The sequence below is a fragment of the Octodon degus genome, unplaced genomic scaffold, assembly GCF_000260255.1.
Source record: "Octodon degus isolate 3935 unplaced genomic scaffold, OctDeg1.0 scaffold00197, whole genome shotgun sequence".
Classification (NCBI taxonomy): Eukaryota; Metazoa; Chordata; class Mammalia; order Rodentia; family Octodontidae; genus Octodon; species Octodon degus.
Window position 1 is genome coordinate 1533971 of NW_004524773.1, and position 15505 is coordinate 1549475.

Here is a 15505-nt window from a genome sequence, read left to right on the forward strand (position 1 = left end):
TGGGGAGGGCAGTCGCCCGACACAAGGCAAAACACAAATACAACTCGCCCTGTCTCTGGCAACTGGCTGGGGCCTAAGACAAGGGTTGAGGTTGGGTTGGGACAACCTCACCAACACAGGCTCCTGGTTTCAAACAAGGCTGCAGGAGCTGCGCAGGGCATCTGCCCTCAGTCATGCTGAGGGGCTGAGGGCTCATCTGGGTCCTGGGCAGCTCCCAGTTTCTCAGCCAGCAGCTGGTGGAAGGGCTTGGGGATCTCCCCAGCTTCGTCCTCACTGTCGGAGCTGTCCTGCTTCACGATGCGGTTGTGCTGGCGGCTGAACCTTCGAGCCTTGACACTGGGGAGAAAGGAGGCCAAATAGGACACCCCCTCATTCAGCTCCCCATCTCTGTCCCACCCCAACCCTTTGGCCTCAGCAGCAGCCATGTTCTGGCCCAAGGGGAGACCAGGGTTTTAGCCCAATTGGGCTAACCTGGGGCCTCCAAATCCTGATCGCTCAGACTTTTGGACTCAGCCAAGAGGCCTTTGCTGGAGCCTACACTCCTGGGATGAGGCTGGCAATTGTGAGACACACCTGTTTCCACTGCCACCTCAGACTCAAGCAGGCACCAGCCCCTTGGAGTTGGTGAAGAACAAGGTGTCGGAATTGGAGAGGGACAAGAAGCCAAGCATTGGGAAAGAAAGGCCACGCTCTGAGGAGCCAGCTCCATGTGGCACAGAAGACAAAAGAAACAGGGCAAGAGTCCAGGTTCCCATGAAGCTGTTGCTCCTTCGCTTCAGGGGGCACCTTGACCTACATCACTCCCAGGTCTTTTGTAAAAGTGTGACAACAAGCCAGGTATAGTGATGCACTGTAATCCCAGTACTCAGGAGGCTGAGGCAGGATGACTGCTGTGAGTTCGAGGCCAACCAGAGTTCCATAGTGAGAGCAACGCCAGCATGAGCCACATAGCAAGACCCTATCCTTTTTTTTTTTTTTTTTTTTAAATGTATTTGGTACAGGATCTTGCTATGCAGCTCAGACTCATAATGATGCTCCTGACTCAGCTTCCCCAGTGCTGAGATTATGGGCTTGTGCCACCACACTGGTCTCAGTGGCTGGCTCAGTTCACCCAGGGGTGGGGTTGGTGTTGTGGTGCCAGGGATGGAACCCCAGTCCCTGAGCTTGCATAAGCAGGTGCTTAGTCTACTGAGCTATCTTGCCTGCCCGCAAGACCCTCTCTCAAAAAATAAAGTAAATAAATAAAAATTTTTAAAAGACAAGCAACCCTTAGCGGGGTAAACCTGCAGCCTGCTTCCAACACCATGAGGCACAAGGTTGTGAATATGAGGGGACAGTTAAGGGTCAGAGTGGTCCCTGCTGGTTGGGCGGGGGCTTCTCACCAGTATGGTTTCCGCTCCTTCGGAGTCATCACCCGCCACAGCTGGGCCAGCTCCTTGGTGGCTACTGTAGATGCTGTCCCAGGGCAGGCTCTGGGCCAGGAAGGAGGGGGAAAGGAGGTCAGGGGCAGCCTCTGGGGTATGGTGGCTTGGGTGGGGCCCATGTGGCTGGCAAGGCCTCTAGGAGCAAGGGTCTAAGAAGGAAGTGCACTTTAAATAGCCGTTCTCAAGGGAGGACCCAGGGGTGAAAGGGCGTACAGGGACCCTGTAGCCACTGCTCCCCCGGCCAACTGGCACATGATCTTCCTGGGAAGGAAGCAGCTCCCCTGCTTTGGCTCTGGTCCTGCACTGGCTGGGTCAAGCTTGGGCCCCTGATCTATCAGAATTGATTCTAGGAGGCTTTATTTGACACTTTAGAGATAAGAGCTGTCCTTCCCTGGAAGGCTGCTGGAGTAGCAGCCAGGACCTGAGCAGACACTCCTGGGACCACTCTGCCACCAACATGCTGGAGAATGAAGCCAGCCCAGGAGAGGGGCAGAGGCCCTAGGCAGCACTGTTCCAGCCTTGCATCTGAAGGCAAGTACACCTGCCTCTTTGCTTCGAGTGACCTAAGCCTTGCATTTCCTTTTCCCTCAAGTCTGGGGTTTGAGTTGGGTTGCCCTGCACACAGTAGAAGCCGCTGCTGTGTTAACAGTCGGGAGAGATTGGTGGCTGTGGAAGGGTGAGTAGGCTCCAGGAAGGGGCAAATGGCTCACAGCGGTGTAGGGGGCCAGATGCTCTGGAGATTCAGACATTGAAGGTAGGGTGGGTCCTTATGCAGGGCCACTGATGACCTCTACCCACCGGATATACGGTTTCCGGTTCATCCTGCAGAACATGATGAAGCCGTTGACACACTTCTTCTTCACCTGGGGAGCACAGGGGGCTTTCTTGTTCTCTTTGGGCTTCACGGGGACCTTGCTGGCTGGGACCTTACTGCCCTTCCTCCCAGCGGTAGACAGGGTGGGCCGCTGGGTGGGGCTCCATGTGTCCGTGTCGTCCTCATCCTCCTCCTCACTGGAGGACTGCAAGCTCTCGGCCTGTGAGTCCTGAGAGAGGCAAGGAGGTGAGCGAGGACCGAGAGGCCCATCCGACCTCGGAAGGTGGCCATCCCTCTCACCTCTTCGTTTTCCAGCGGGGAATCTGTGTCAGTGTCACAGTTGGGGCCAGACAGTGCCCTGTTGGTTTCGCTCTTCGAAAGGTAGCAGTGGTCCAAGGAGACTGAGGCCTGGCATCGGCTATAGAAGTCAGGGGAGACTTCGGGGGCCTTCGCGAGGGCATCCTGGGCAGGGTGAAATAAAGATGGGGGCATCTTCCCACACACTGATTTTCCGGGGTATAACTTGAATGTTAGAAACCCTCATTCCTCATCACAGCCCTTGGGGCATGGAAGCAAATGTCCTTAAGTTCCCACAGGGAGCAGAGGGACTAGATGGGCACCTTCAGTACTCTGGACAAGTCTTAACTTCCCTGAGCATCGATTTCATCTGTGAGGCAGTGGTCACAGTGCAGGCCTCGACGGGTCGAGAAACACGCCCTATAGCACTGGTACTTACTAAGAGCTCTGCTGATGGCGCCTGTTTTTGTTTTGACTGCCCATTTAGCTATGCATGGAGGCAACACTGGAGGAAGAAGGGGCCAGAGCTGGTGGGGCTGCCACTCAGACACTGGGATCCTGGAGTGCACAGGGGTGCGTGGTTAGCCAGGGCCCAGCAGGAGGCCATCTTGGCTTTGGTCTCTATTCTGACTGAGGACTCTTGGGGTCTTTCTCCAAATGTTAGTGTCTGCATGTATGAAATGAGGCCACAGGTGCCCTGGTTTATGGAGCAGCTGTACCACTGTGCAGACCCTGCTGGTTGCTGCTAGTGTTCAAGGAGGGCAGGGTACAGAGGGCAGTGGGTGTGGGTGGATGAGGATGAGCACAGGCAGGCGCGGACAGAGAATGGCCTGGCTGGGGCCCTAAGGTTGAGGGCAGTCACACATGAAGAGGGTGTGGGTAGATGGGATCTACCTGCTGGGGATCCACAAGCATGCAGGCAGACGGTGGGGACATGGGATCCAGGAGCACGTCTTCAAGGAGACCTGTGGGAGCCCAGAGGCTGCTGGAAAGGAAATGCTCCCACCCGTGCTTCCCCCTTCACCCTCTCTGGCTTTCTGCTTTGGGGTCCCTACCCCAAATCCCCTCACAGGCTGGCTCTATAGTCCCTTGCAGAGTGTGAGGCTCTCTGCTTCAGGCTCCTAGAACCTTGCCTTTGCCACACAGCCTGGGAATGCCCCTTTGCTGGGCTGTCACCCGGGAGTCTAGGCCTGATACACAAGCCTGAGCAGTTGGTGTCTCTGACTTGTCAGTGAGCTCAGTGTGTGGTCTTGGCCTGGAGGCTCACCTTGGGTCAAAAACATACTGTCATCCTCCAAGATGTGTTGTGGCAGCTCTTCATTCAGGGAACTGAAGAAGGAAGGGCTGAGTCCTAGGATCTTGCTCGGGTGGTCTGTCGCATTCCAGGTAGGGACCTGGGCAGGTGATAAGGCCAGTAGGCTCTCTGAAAAGGAAACACACAACTCAGGAGTACAGTCAGAGCTTGTCCTGTCTCTTGCTGCAGCAACTGGAAGACACAGGAAAAGTGACTGTTACATTCTCATTTGGAGCTCCACAACTTTTATTTCATGGTAGAGGAGATCAAGAGGTATGATGCGTGGTGCTCTATCAGGTATGGTGTGCGCGCGCACACACACACACACACACACACACACACACACACACACACAAATTAGTACCATGATGTGCCAGATCCAACAGATGGACTGTAGCTCCCTGCAACTCTGTCATAAGAAAGAGTCTAAGGTAGTGTCTGGGCTCAAGGCATAAAAGTGATGACTGTTTAGCAATGTCTGTCACCGGTGGTGGAGTGACAGTAGGTACAGTGCATTTGCTCTCCCTGGGCTTAGCAGATCTCAGCTTCTCCTCTGCTATAGGAACTTTCAGGAAGAAGTGGAAAGAACCCAAAGCCTACAAGGAGGAGAGAGAGAGCTTTAGTCACCTTGGGAGCTCTCTGGGGTACAGACAGGAAGCCAAGGGTCAGCACCTCGGATTTCCTTGTCCTCCTCACTGGACTCATAGGAGATCATCTGCTGCCTGTAAGAGGTAGAATAAAGAAGCAGACAAAGAGGCCTGGCCAGGGGTGTCTGTGCAATCCCTTTGGGTGTTCGTGTGGCCAAATGTGTGCTGGCTTGGCGCAGCTTCCTTGGCTGAGGCTCCTGACCTCAAGGAGCTTCACATCTTGTGAGGAGAGGTGAGCAGATAAACAGGGGTCATCAGTGGGCCTGGGGATGCCTGTGATGGAGGGCTTCTGAGAGGCTGGGAGGGCAGGCGGGGAGGGGTCTGTGAGCTCAGCCTGCAGGATGGATAGCTGTTCACGTGGACCGGGGAGAGGGCTGTGTAGGAAGAGGGACCAGAGCGCCAAGCTCATGGGGTCAGGGCACAGCTCATGTGGGGACTTGGGAATATTTCATGCTCTTAAATATAAGATTCATGGGCTAAGGGTAGGAGAGAGGCTGACATGACAAGGTGGGGCCACAGAATATCTCCTTGCCATTAAGATCTGGACTCCACCCGGTAGGCACAAAGAAAGGCTTTGGGTCACAATAGACATAGTCAAAGACTACATCAGAAGTCAGTCAAGTGAGAAAAGGCTGGAAGGATGAGGCAGGAGTCAGGGAGGCCAGTGTGGAGGCTGTAGTCACAAGATGGGGGGTCAGGCTTTTCTGTGTGTGCACTGGCAGAGGACAGAAACTGGCCTCATACTCATAACCTTGCAGCCACACCCCGACCACAAGGCTCAGCCCACCCACTAGTGCCCTTGGGTTTCCTCTACCTGGGATAGAACGGTGTCTCATCGAGGAAACAGATCATTCTATCCCTGCTCGCATTCTCAACGGCAGGGCCAGGCTCATCCTCCTGGAGCTCATTTGGAAAACAGTAGCCTGTGGGTAAATCAGGGCGACCACAACTGTGCGTTGGCTCAGGGGACGGAGAAGTGCCAGGGTCTGCCACCCAGCTTTCCCTCACCCAGCCAACTGCTCAGGCTTCAGGAGCTCTGTGTGAGGCTGGATACCCGGATCACACCCACATTTCTCAAGGCTCACATGCTTATCAAGAGTGACCATGATGATATATATATATATATATAATCTTTAAGTGGAATAAAGCCACTGATAGCAAACAAGTATCCATTTCTTACTTTGACCAGGCTACTTTAAACACTTTGTATCCTATTCAATCCTTTGCTGAAGGGCACTGTTATTAACCCTGTTGGTAAACTGAGGCATAAATAGATTAGTGTAACTTGTTGAAGATCACACAGCTGGTAGCAAGATCTGTGAAGCCCCTTCTGAGCCCCAGGCTGGGACAAATACCTCTGCTGGACCGCCAGCCTTCAGAGCAACCCCAAGACCTCAGGCTCTCCCCTTCTTAGCATGGGAGATTCCTTCACTGCACTGTGAACTTGATCCCTTGATGGGTCCCAAGCCACTTACACATGGGTTGGCCCCAGGGGAAGTGGTCAAAGAATAAGCGCTAATGAATGAGCAGTGGAGCCAGCTGCCCAAGCTGTGGTGCCACCATAAGCAGGACCTTGAATTCATGACCCCTCCCGCTCTCCTGTCCAGTCCCTGCTAGACCCATCCTCACTCCTGCCCAGCAGATGCAGCAACCCCAGTGGGGTCACGAGAAAGGGGCTGGCTGCTTCAAGGGAAGCCTGAAGAGGAAGTGCTGCCTTATTCACTGTTCTAAACCTGAAGCTATCGCAGGAGGGTGACCTTGATCTTGTCCTTCCCTTTGACCCATGACAGAGCCTAATAAGAAATCTAGGAGCAGGATCATACGCCGTGAAGTGACAAGTGGTGTCTGCCCTGCTGCACTCCCGCTCCCAAGTACTAGGACCGTGTCTGCATAATAGCAGGTGCCTGGGAAGCAGCACCACTTAGTTCATCATGAAGAGACCAACTTGTGATGTCATCCAAGTTGATGTCATCGGCCAAATTCAGCAGTATCAACTGGGCTCCCGCTTCTCCATCTCCATCTCCTTCTTGAGACGAGGCCAGGGCAGTCTTGGGGGGATCACAGGCATCAGGGCACCTTGGAGGGGTGGTGGTCCTTCCCATGTTTTCTTCTTTCTGATCGGAGAATGTCACCAGCTTCTTAGGTGTGTCCAGAGCCAGAAATCGGCGAGACTTCTGGGACCCGGTCTGCAGTTCTGACAGAGCAGAGACAGGTGTCAGGTGTGCCTCAGGTGGGGCCTCCTGTGCTCTGTGCAGATACTCTTTCAAAGCTTTCTCAGAGCTAAGGCTATTGCTCAGTGGCACCGCACCTGCCTGGCAAGCACAAGCAAGGTCCTGAGTTCAATTCCTGATATCAAAAAATAAAAGCTTTCTTTGAAAAATAAAGAAAAGCTTTGAGTCAGGCATAGTGGCACATGCCTATAATCCTAGCACTAGGGAGGCTAAGGCAGAAGATCACCGTGAGTTTGAAGCTAGTGTGAGCTACAAAGAAAGACCCTGTCTCAAAAACAAAAATGAACAAACAAATAAACAAGCAACAACTTTCTCTGGCTTGGTCTCTCCCCACTGTTCTGGGCATGCCCAGATCCTCAAGTAGAGGTCACTTACTCCAACCTCTGTCCACACACCTTCTGGGCCCTAGAAAACAAAATGTGCAGTTGGTCTCATATTCCTTCCAAGACCAATGACACCTGCTGTTCTGGGTATGAGGCACAGACAGGGATTTTTTTCAAACCATTCCAGGTGATTCAGAAGTGCAGCCAGGGTTGGAAGTCAATAGTCAGGTCCCCTTTTGCAGACACGGAAGCTGAGGCTAAACAGGGTAAGGCAGAAGTAGCAATGCAGGAGCAGCATGGAGGCCTCTGCACTTGGGCCTTCCGCCACCACATGCCCCTGCTGCCCTGGCCCAGGAATGAGGGTGGAGCACATGGACAGCAAATAACAACAGCAGCACCCGTTCCTGGGACCTGACCAGTGCCTGTCAGAAGTGCTGCTTCAGCAGACTGTGTGCGACCTTTTACACCCTGAGATCAACCCACAGTGGGACTGATTTCTCAGTGAGGACTCAGAGGCTCAGAGAAGAACTTCCCATCTGAGGCTCCGGCACTTCTAGTAGGAGGAGCAAGGAATAGCCCCCAGGGTGACAGCATCCCTGGGAAAGGACCCAGCTTCCATTTCAGTCCTGCTCTCTGCTCAGCCTCCAATCCGCTGAAGGCCTGTACCTGATGCTGTTCGGGTCAGCTTCTTCTTCCGGGGTTTCTGATAGGCCCCCCAAAGGTGGGAGTTCTGAGAGCATTGAGAGCTGGGTGGGGTGGAGTGTCTCTGCCTGGCTGGGCCTGGGGCTGGATTCCAGCCCAGTCCTGCTGGGATGGAAGAGACAGGTCAGAGCCCCCACCTCATCCCTCCTACTCCAGTCCATCTCCTGCCCGCCAGACAACACCCACAGCCTCCATCCAGCTGGGTGAGTTCCCAGGCTGACTCTGCTCCTCAGGGCGACTACACAAATGTGGAGACTGATGTCATGGGAAGCAATCGGATTTGCCTGTGGTTGCACAGCCAAGAGGCAGAAGGACACTGTGAAACTCAGGGCTCCCCAGAGTGCTTCTGGGCCTTGGCAAAGAGGATGAGCAGGCCCTTTCCTTCCCAGATGCCTGGTCCTCTTCTCTACTCCAAACCTGTTCCTCTTTCCAACCTCCTCAACCCAGTGCTGCCCCTATCCCGGGGCCCTGCAAAGTTTCTTCATCCAGTGTACCCACTTTTGTGCTCATTCTCAGCTCAGGTGCTAGCTCAGGCCTCACTGTCTTTTGACTAGGAACACTCCTAAAAGGATTTTCTCCTCTGGATTCCAGCTTCTCCCTTAATAACCAATCCTCTACACTCGGTGTTGGGGACTTTGTTCTAAAACAAACAAAGCCCCTCAAACAAAGTCTGATCATGACTTTTCCTTGTTTAAAATCCTTCAATAAGGATGTAGGATGTAGCTGGATGGTAGAGATCTTGCCTCACATGGACAGGGCCCTGGGTTCATCCCAGCACCATTTAAAAATATGTATAGAGGGGCTGGTGAGATGGCTCAGTGGTCTAAAGCACCTACTTAGAACAAGCTAAGCTAAGCAAAGCACAGGGACCGCGGTTCAATCCCCCAGCACCACATGCCAGCCAGCCCCGCCCCCTGGTGGGCTGAGCTGGCCACACACACACACACACACACACACACACACACTAAATAAATAAATAAATATTTTTTTAAAAAAATATGTATAGAGGGGCCAGTGAGATAGCTCAGTGGACTAAGCACCTGCACAGGCAAGCGCAAGGACCAGCGTATGATCCTTGACACCACATGCTGTGCTGGCCCTGCCCCCTGGTGTGTTGAGCTGGCCACTGAGACCAGGTGTGGTGGCACACACCTGTAATCCCAGCGCTTGGGAGGCTGAAAATAGGAGGGTCACTACAAGTCTGAGCTGCGCAGTGAGACCCTTGGGGAGACAGCTCAGCAGTCTAAGTGCCTGCCTGGCAAGCACAAGGACCCAGGTTCAATCCCCAGTACCACATACTGTGTGATCTACCAAAACAGCATGGTGGTGCACACTTGTAATCCCAGTGCTGGGAAGGCTGAGACAGGAGGTTCACTATGAGTCTGAGCTGTGTAGTGAGCCTCTGTACCAATAAATAAATACATAAATGATCTTTTAAAAAATTAAAAGTAGGGGCCGGGCAGATAGCTCAGTAGAATAAGCGCCTGCCTGGCAAGCACAGGATCCTGAGTTTAATCCCTGGTACCACAAAAAATAAAAAAAGAAAAGAAAAATATATACAGTGTACACATCCTTCAGTAAATCTCATCCTTCCTATTTTCCTCTACAGCTGTACATCAGAAGCCCTTTAGCACCTTGTCCCTGCCCCCCTCATCCTGCCAAACTCCTCCAGTTTCATTTCCCGCCATCTTGTCTGTGTATTTTATGTTCCAATGACAGGGACGGCCCTGGACACATGCAGTATGGCTTTGGGTGGCAGTGCACAGGCACTGTCTTACATTTGAGTAGACTAATGCACTTAATCCCCATGACAAGCACAGAAGTGCTGGTGTTGGCTGCATTTCACAGATGATGGAGCTGAAGCACATAGAGGCAAAGTCACCAAGATGCATCTGCATCAAAACCTGGCTCAGGGGGCTGGTGAGATGGCTCAGTGGTCTAAAGCACCTACTTAGAACAAGCTTAGCAAACCACAGGGACCGCGGTTCAACGCCCCAGCACCGCATGCCAGCCAGCTCCGCCCCCTGGTGGGCGGAGCTGGCCACGCGCGCGCGCGCGCGCGCGCGCGCGCGCACACACACTCACACATAAATAAAATTAAAAAAAAAAAAAAAAAAAGAACCTGGCTCAGGAGCCTGCTTAAGACCTGTCAGTGCTATCGGGTCCCTCCACTCACTACTCATGGCTGGGCTGTGCCCAGACACTGCACATGCACCTGGCTGTTCCTGCTTGTGTTATTCCTTTGATCCGCCAGGGTCCTCCTTTTTCCTAGTGTCCTTGAAGCGCCACCTCCCCCTGCAGCCCCCACAGCATCCTGCATCCCTTTCGGATGCTTCTCATCTGCCAAACTATGAATCCTGGGGGCAGAGAGGAGAGCTAGACTCATCTAGGCTGCTGGGATTTGGCTCTTAACAGGCACCAGGAAATGTTGGCAGAACTACTTACCCTCAAGTCCACCTTCCTCATTGCTGAGGTAGAATTTGAGGAGGGCCTTGACCACATTGATGGCTCTCTGAAGGTACTGTATGTAGTGCAGGACATGCAGCAGAATCTCCTTCTGCCTCCAAAAGAAAGACTGGTGAGCACAGGAGCCAGGGCTCAGGGCTCCTCACCTGCCCCTTGCTGCTGGGAGAGCTGCTCCTATTGTTTTATTTTGAATTACTGGGAGCTGAATCCAGACAGCATTCAGCTACAGCCACCACCGTTTTTATTTTTTACTTTGAGACAGGATTTCATAGGTTGCCCAGGCTGGCCTTAAGCTTATTATCCTCCTGCCTCAGCCTCCTGAGTAGCTGAGGTTACAAGGTGTGTACCATGACATCCAGCCTTATCCTTCTGGTAAGCCCACACTGTGATCCAGTATGATACAGGGTACAGCTGAGGAAACTGAGTTTCAGAGCACTCAAGGAGACCTGAAGAGTGAATTCAGCTTAGCCTGCCTCCTGGACCAGTTTTTTTGGGACATACTGCTCAGCTCTGGCCACTGGCCCTTTGCTCATGCTGTATTTCTTTTCTGCGAAGCCCTCTTCTTCACCTGGTAAGTCCCTCCCACCACCTCTCCTTCCTCTTAGTCTCTTCTCCCAGCACTGTGTCTCCTCCCTGACCTGTCTGGCAGAGACTGGGTCAGCTGCCCCTCCTCAGCGCTCTGGTCACTCCAGGCCTGTGCCCATCTCTGAGGTATTTGTCACACTGTTTTATTTACTTCTATTTTTTTTCTGGCGGAACCAGGGATTGAACTCAGGACCCTGCGCTTGCCAGGCAGGTGCTTACTCTACTGAGCTATCTCCCTGGCCCCTGTCACATTGTTTTATTTTATTTTATTTTAAATTTTTTTATAACTTTATTTACTTATTTATTTAGTGTGTGTGTGGCCAGTTCAGCCCACCAGGGGGCGGGGTGGCTGGCATGTGGTGCTGGGGATTGAACGCGGTCTCTGCTTTTGCTTAGCTTAGCTTGTTCTAAGGAGGTGCTTTAGACCACTGAGCCATCTCACCAGCCCCAGTCACATTGTTTTATAATAATCTCTTGATGTGTTGTTCTCTTCACTGACTCTAAACTAGTTGGGGGTGAGCCTGTGGCCACTTGGGTTCTGTGCCCCACGCACACAGAATGCAAAGGCTGTTACGCCAGGGCCTGAAGGAATGGCTGTCCCCGCAGCGCACAGCAGAATCCTCTTGCCCAGTGGGTGGCGTCTCCACACCAGTCAACAAATGCCTTCTAAGTTGCTATTGGAGACCCAAAGCTACTTTGAATACTACTCGTGAAAGGCCAGGTACATCGTGATAAGAGATATGCTTCATTTGCCTTCAGACGTTACAGTCAAGGGACAGCCTAATCACTTCACAAATCACTCAAAATTATTAACTGCAATAAGCATTATGAATAAGAGTATGGGGGGGTGTCTGGGGCCAGCCAGATAGCTCAGTGGACTAAAGTGCCTGCTTAGGCAGGTGCAGCAACTGGGGTTCAATCCCTGGTGTGCAGTGCTGGCCCCGCCCTTGGGGCACCCTGAGATGATGGCTGAGACTGGGCGTGGTAGTGCACACCTGAAATCCCAGCACTTGGGAAGCTGAAAACAGAAGGATCGCTACGAGTCTGATCTGTGTAGTGGGACTCTATAGAGCCTGTATTAAATACAGAGAGAGAGAGAGAGAGAGAGAGAGAGAGAGAGAGAGACAGACAGACAGACAGACAGACAGACAGAGTGAGTATAAGATCTGGAGAGATGCCAGCAGAGTATAAGATCTGGAGAGATGCTCAGCAGCACGGGTGCCTGCCTGGCAAACTCAAGGTCTCGAGTTCAATCCCTGCTCCTACATGCTTTGTGGCCCTGGAACCAAGTGTGGTGGTGCACGCCTGTAAACACTCGAGAGGTTGAGACAGGAGGATCTCTGCAGGTTCGAGACTTGGCCTTGGGGCTACAAAAAGTGAGCACAAGGCCAGCTTGAATCACATAATGAGACCCTGTCTCCAAAAATACAAAAATAAATTTAAAGATTTTTTTAAAGGGGTTGGGGAGATAGCTAGGCAGCATAAATGCCTGCCTGGCAGGCACAAGTTCTGGAGTTCGATCCCTGGTACTGCATGCCATGTTGGTCCCAGAAGCACAGGGCCAGCCCAAACTGCATAGCGAGACCCTGTATCCAAAAAATAAATACTTTTTAAAGAAATGAATAAAAGTATACAACAGGGGATTCCAGAATTAGGCCTCTCTGAAGAAGCAGCATTTAGGAATTAACCAAGTGAAAAGGTAAAGGAAAAACACCAGTAAATATTCTGTGAATCAGAGTAGTAATAATCTTCCAACCCTAAGCCAGGAAATAGGGTCTTCTGACTTCTGAGGGGTCATAGGTGAAATTTCTATAAAATATGATGCATCCAGATGCTCACTGATGTGACTCAGCATGACCTACAACAGGAGGCTGTCATCTAACTAAGTGATCTAAGAAATGCATGTGACACAGGCAAGCGAACACAAGCTCTGAAGGACGTGGATCCTATCTGCCATTTCTGACTGTGTCAAGAACTGTGTCACTGACTTTGCCAGGCCTTGATTTTCTCATCTGTACAGTGGGAATGAGGATATTTGGTTAGGCTCAGAGTATTATTGTTAGGACTAAACAAATGAGTGTGTGAAACTGCCTAGCAGAGTGCATCTGATACACTACTTAGCTACTAAGTGCGTAGTTGAAGGCAGGCACTGTGGTGCACACCTGAATCCCAGCACTCGGGGAGGCTGAGGCAGAAGGGTTACAAGCTCAAACTAAGCCTGGGCAACTTAGTAAGACCCTATTTTAAATAAAAACAGGCTGGGGATGTAGCATAGTGTGAAGGCCTGGGATTTACCTTCAGAAGTAAAGGTAAATACTGTAGGGGGGAGGCAATTCAGTCAGTCTGAATGAGATTGCCTTTATCACATGGTCAGGGATTAAATAAGAAACTAGAATACCATCTTACTGCAGAAAAGAACAGCTATAATTAAGAAATCAAATAAAGGGCCAGCAAGATAGCTCAGCGGACTAAAGCAAGATAGCTCAGCGGACTAAGTGCTTGTTTAGGTAAGCACAGAGGCCAGGATTCGATCCCTGGCACTGCATGCCGCTCTGGCCCCGCCGTCCGGTATGCTGAGCCAGCAATGGAGTCTGGTGCATGTCTGTAATCCCAGCAGTAGGGAGGCAGAAATCAGGAGGATCACTATGAGTCCGAACAGCATAGTGAGACCCTACACACACACACACACACACACACACACACACACACACACACCTAAAAAAAAGAAAGAAAGAAAGAAATCAAACAATAACAAATGTTGGTAAGGCTATAGGGGAAAATCTTATACACTGTTGGTGGGAATGTAACCTGGAACAACCACTACGAAGAGCAGTATGGAGAGTCCTCAGAATGCCATCCGACACAGCTATTCCTCTTCTAGGAACCTCCCTAAGAGAGCTAAGGTTATCGCATTACCTTGATGAATGCACAGCAGCACAACTCAGAAGAACTAAATCCTGGAAACAGCCAGCAGAGGAGTGGATGAGGGACATGGGGTATTTTTACACTGTGGAACATTAGCCTGCTAAAAAGCAGGATAAGGGGCTGGTGAGATGGCTCAGTGGTCTAAAGCACCTACTTAGAACAAGCTAAGCTAAGCAAAGCACAGGGACCACGGTTCAATCCCCAGCACCACATGCCAGCCAGCCCCGCCCCCTGGTGGGCTGAGCTGGCCACACACACACACACATACACACACACATACATAAATAAATAAACAAATAAATTTTTAAAAAAAGCAGGATAAGCTTGAAGTATTCGTAAGTAAATGGATGTACCTCAAGGCCATAATATTAAGTGAAAGAAATCAGATACACGAGTTTAAATATCATGTGTTTTCTCTTGTATGTGAAACCTGAAGTATGAATAAGAATGGATCATAGAAAGCAGGGAGATCTTTTTCAAATGGGAAGGGGAACAAGAACTGGAGGGAGGGGAAGCAGACAGAAAGAACTAAGATGTGTTAAGTATGTGCACAAACTCCACACACTAGATGTAAGCATTATGCACTACAAACTAGTAATAAAAAAATTAAATTAAAAAAAGAAAAAATAGCTGGGTGTGGTGGTGCATGCACTTGGGAGGCTGACACAGGAGGATCACTGTGAGTTCAAGGCCAGCCTGAAATACAAGAGGTCTTGTCTCAAAACAGAAAAGAAAGAAAGTACACTAGAGCATACATTTTTCCAAGGACAGATTCTTTTTCAGTTTAGTATTTTTGTGTGCGTTTGTGTGTGTTTTTTTTAGGGAAGGGTCTCCTTGGTATTTAGGGTCTCACTATTAGATTGGACTTGTAGTGATCCACCTGTTTACAGCCTCCCAAGTACTGGGATTACAGGTGTGCACGCCACCATGCCCAGTCTCAATTGCCGTCTTAGCACACCCCCGGGGCAGGGCCAGCACAGCAGGCCCCAGGGATCAAACCCCTGGCCCCGTGCAAGTTTAGTATTCCTAAAAGCAGGCTTGGCATATGATTGGCATGCACTAAGATGAATTCTTTGTAACTGTGAAGGAATATATAAATGTTATTATTATGAATGACCAGGCTAAAGGTTTTATGCAGAAGGCAACTGGGCATTGCCTTGACTTCAGGACAGACGTTTAGCTCTTGACACTGGGAAGACCAACTGGCACTACACCTAAGGCTCAGTCCTCAAAGAGCTTCTGAAGGTAAAATAGATCTTATAGCCATCTGAACATATGCAATTCATTTAGTCATTCAACAAACATCCGAGCTATCACAAATTGCTGAAGGGCTCAGACCTTTGGAATGAGACATTAATACCTCTCTGTCTCTCTCTGGGTCTCTGTGAGTCTGCGTCCGTCTGTCTGTCTCTGTCTCTGTCTCTGTCTCTGTCTCTGTCTCTGTCTCTGTCTCTGTCTCTGTCTGTCTCTCTCTCTCTTTCTCTCTCTGGTTTTCTCACTTCCACTGCCTGGTGTCTGTGCATTTATTTCCTTAAACCAAAAAAAATAAGCCTATTCGTGCATCTCTGACAAGCCTAGTGGGAAGATTAAATGAGAAATTGTGTCTAAGATGCCTCCTGTTCAAGGAAATTGTGTCTAAGATGCCACCTGGAGCCCTCAATAAGTTAGGAGCCATGTTTATTGTTATCTGGGCCCTGTTGGTGCTGGGAATAGAGATATGGCAGACTTCTCTACCTAAAGGGATTGAGAAGCCAGGGACTGAGGTACATACCTCTAATCCCAGATACTTGGGAGGCT

The 15505-nt window shown here is 50.9% G+C and overlaps 1 protein-coding gene across 1 annotated transcript in view; it reads right to left on the bottom strand.

Annotated features, from left to right (window-relative positions):
- Positions 1-145: 145 nt before the first annotated feature.
- Positions 146-15505, bottom strand: part of Bhmg1 (basic helix-loop-helix and HMG-box containing 1) — a 19720-nt gene continuing 4360 nt past the window's right edge. Inside the window, exons 3-13 of the mRNA XM_023704477.1 lie at positions 10178-10289; positions 7697-7834; positions 6422-6670; positions 5291-5399; positions 4457-4551; positions 3803-3958; positions 3430-3500; positions 2527-2700; positions 2223-2467; positions 1383-1472; positions 146-336 (exon numbers count right to left, since the gene is read on the bottom strand). Of these exons, the coding sequence (XP_023560245.1) occupies positions 168-336; positions 1383-1472; positions 2223-2467; positions 2527-2700; positions 3430-3500; positions 3803-3958; positions 4457-4551; positions 5291-5399; positions 6422-6670; positions 7697-7834; positions 10178-10289 (1608 nt within the window). The 3' untranslated portion in view covers positions 146-167. The remainder of the gene's footprint in view (positions 337-1382; positions 1473-2222; positions 2468-2526; positions 2701-3429; positions 3501-3802; positions 3959-4456; positions 4552-5290; positions 5400-6421; positions 6671-7696; positions 7835-10177; positions 10290-15505) is intronic.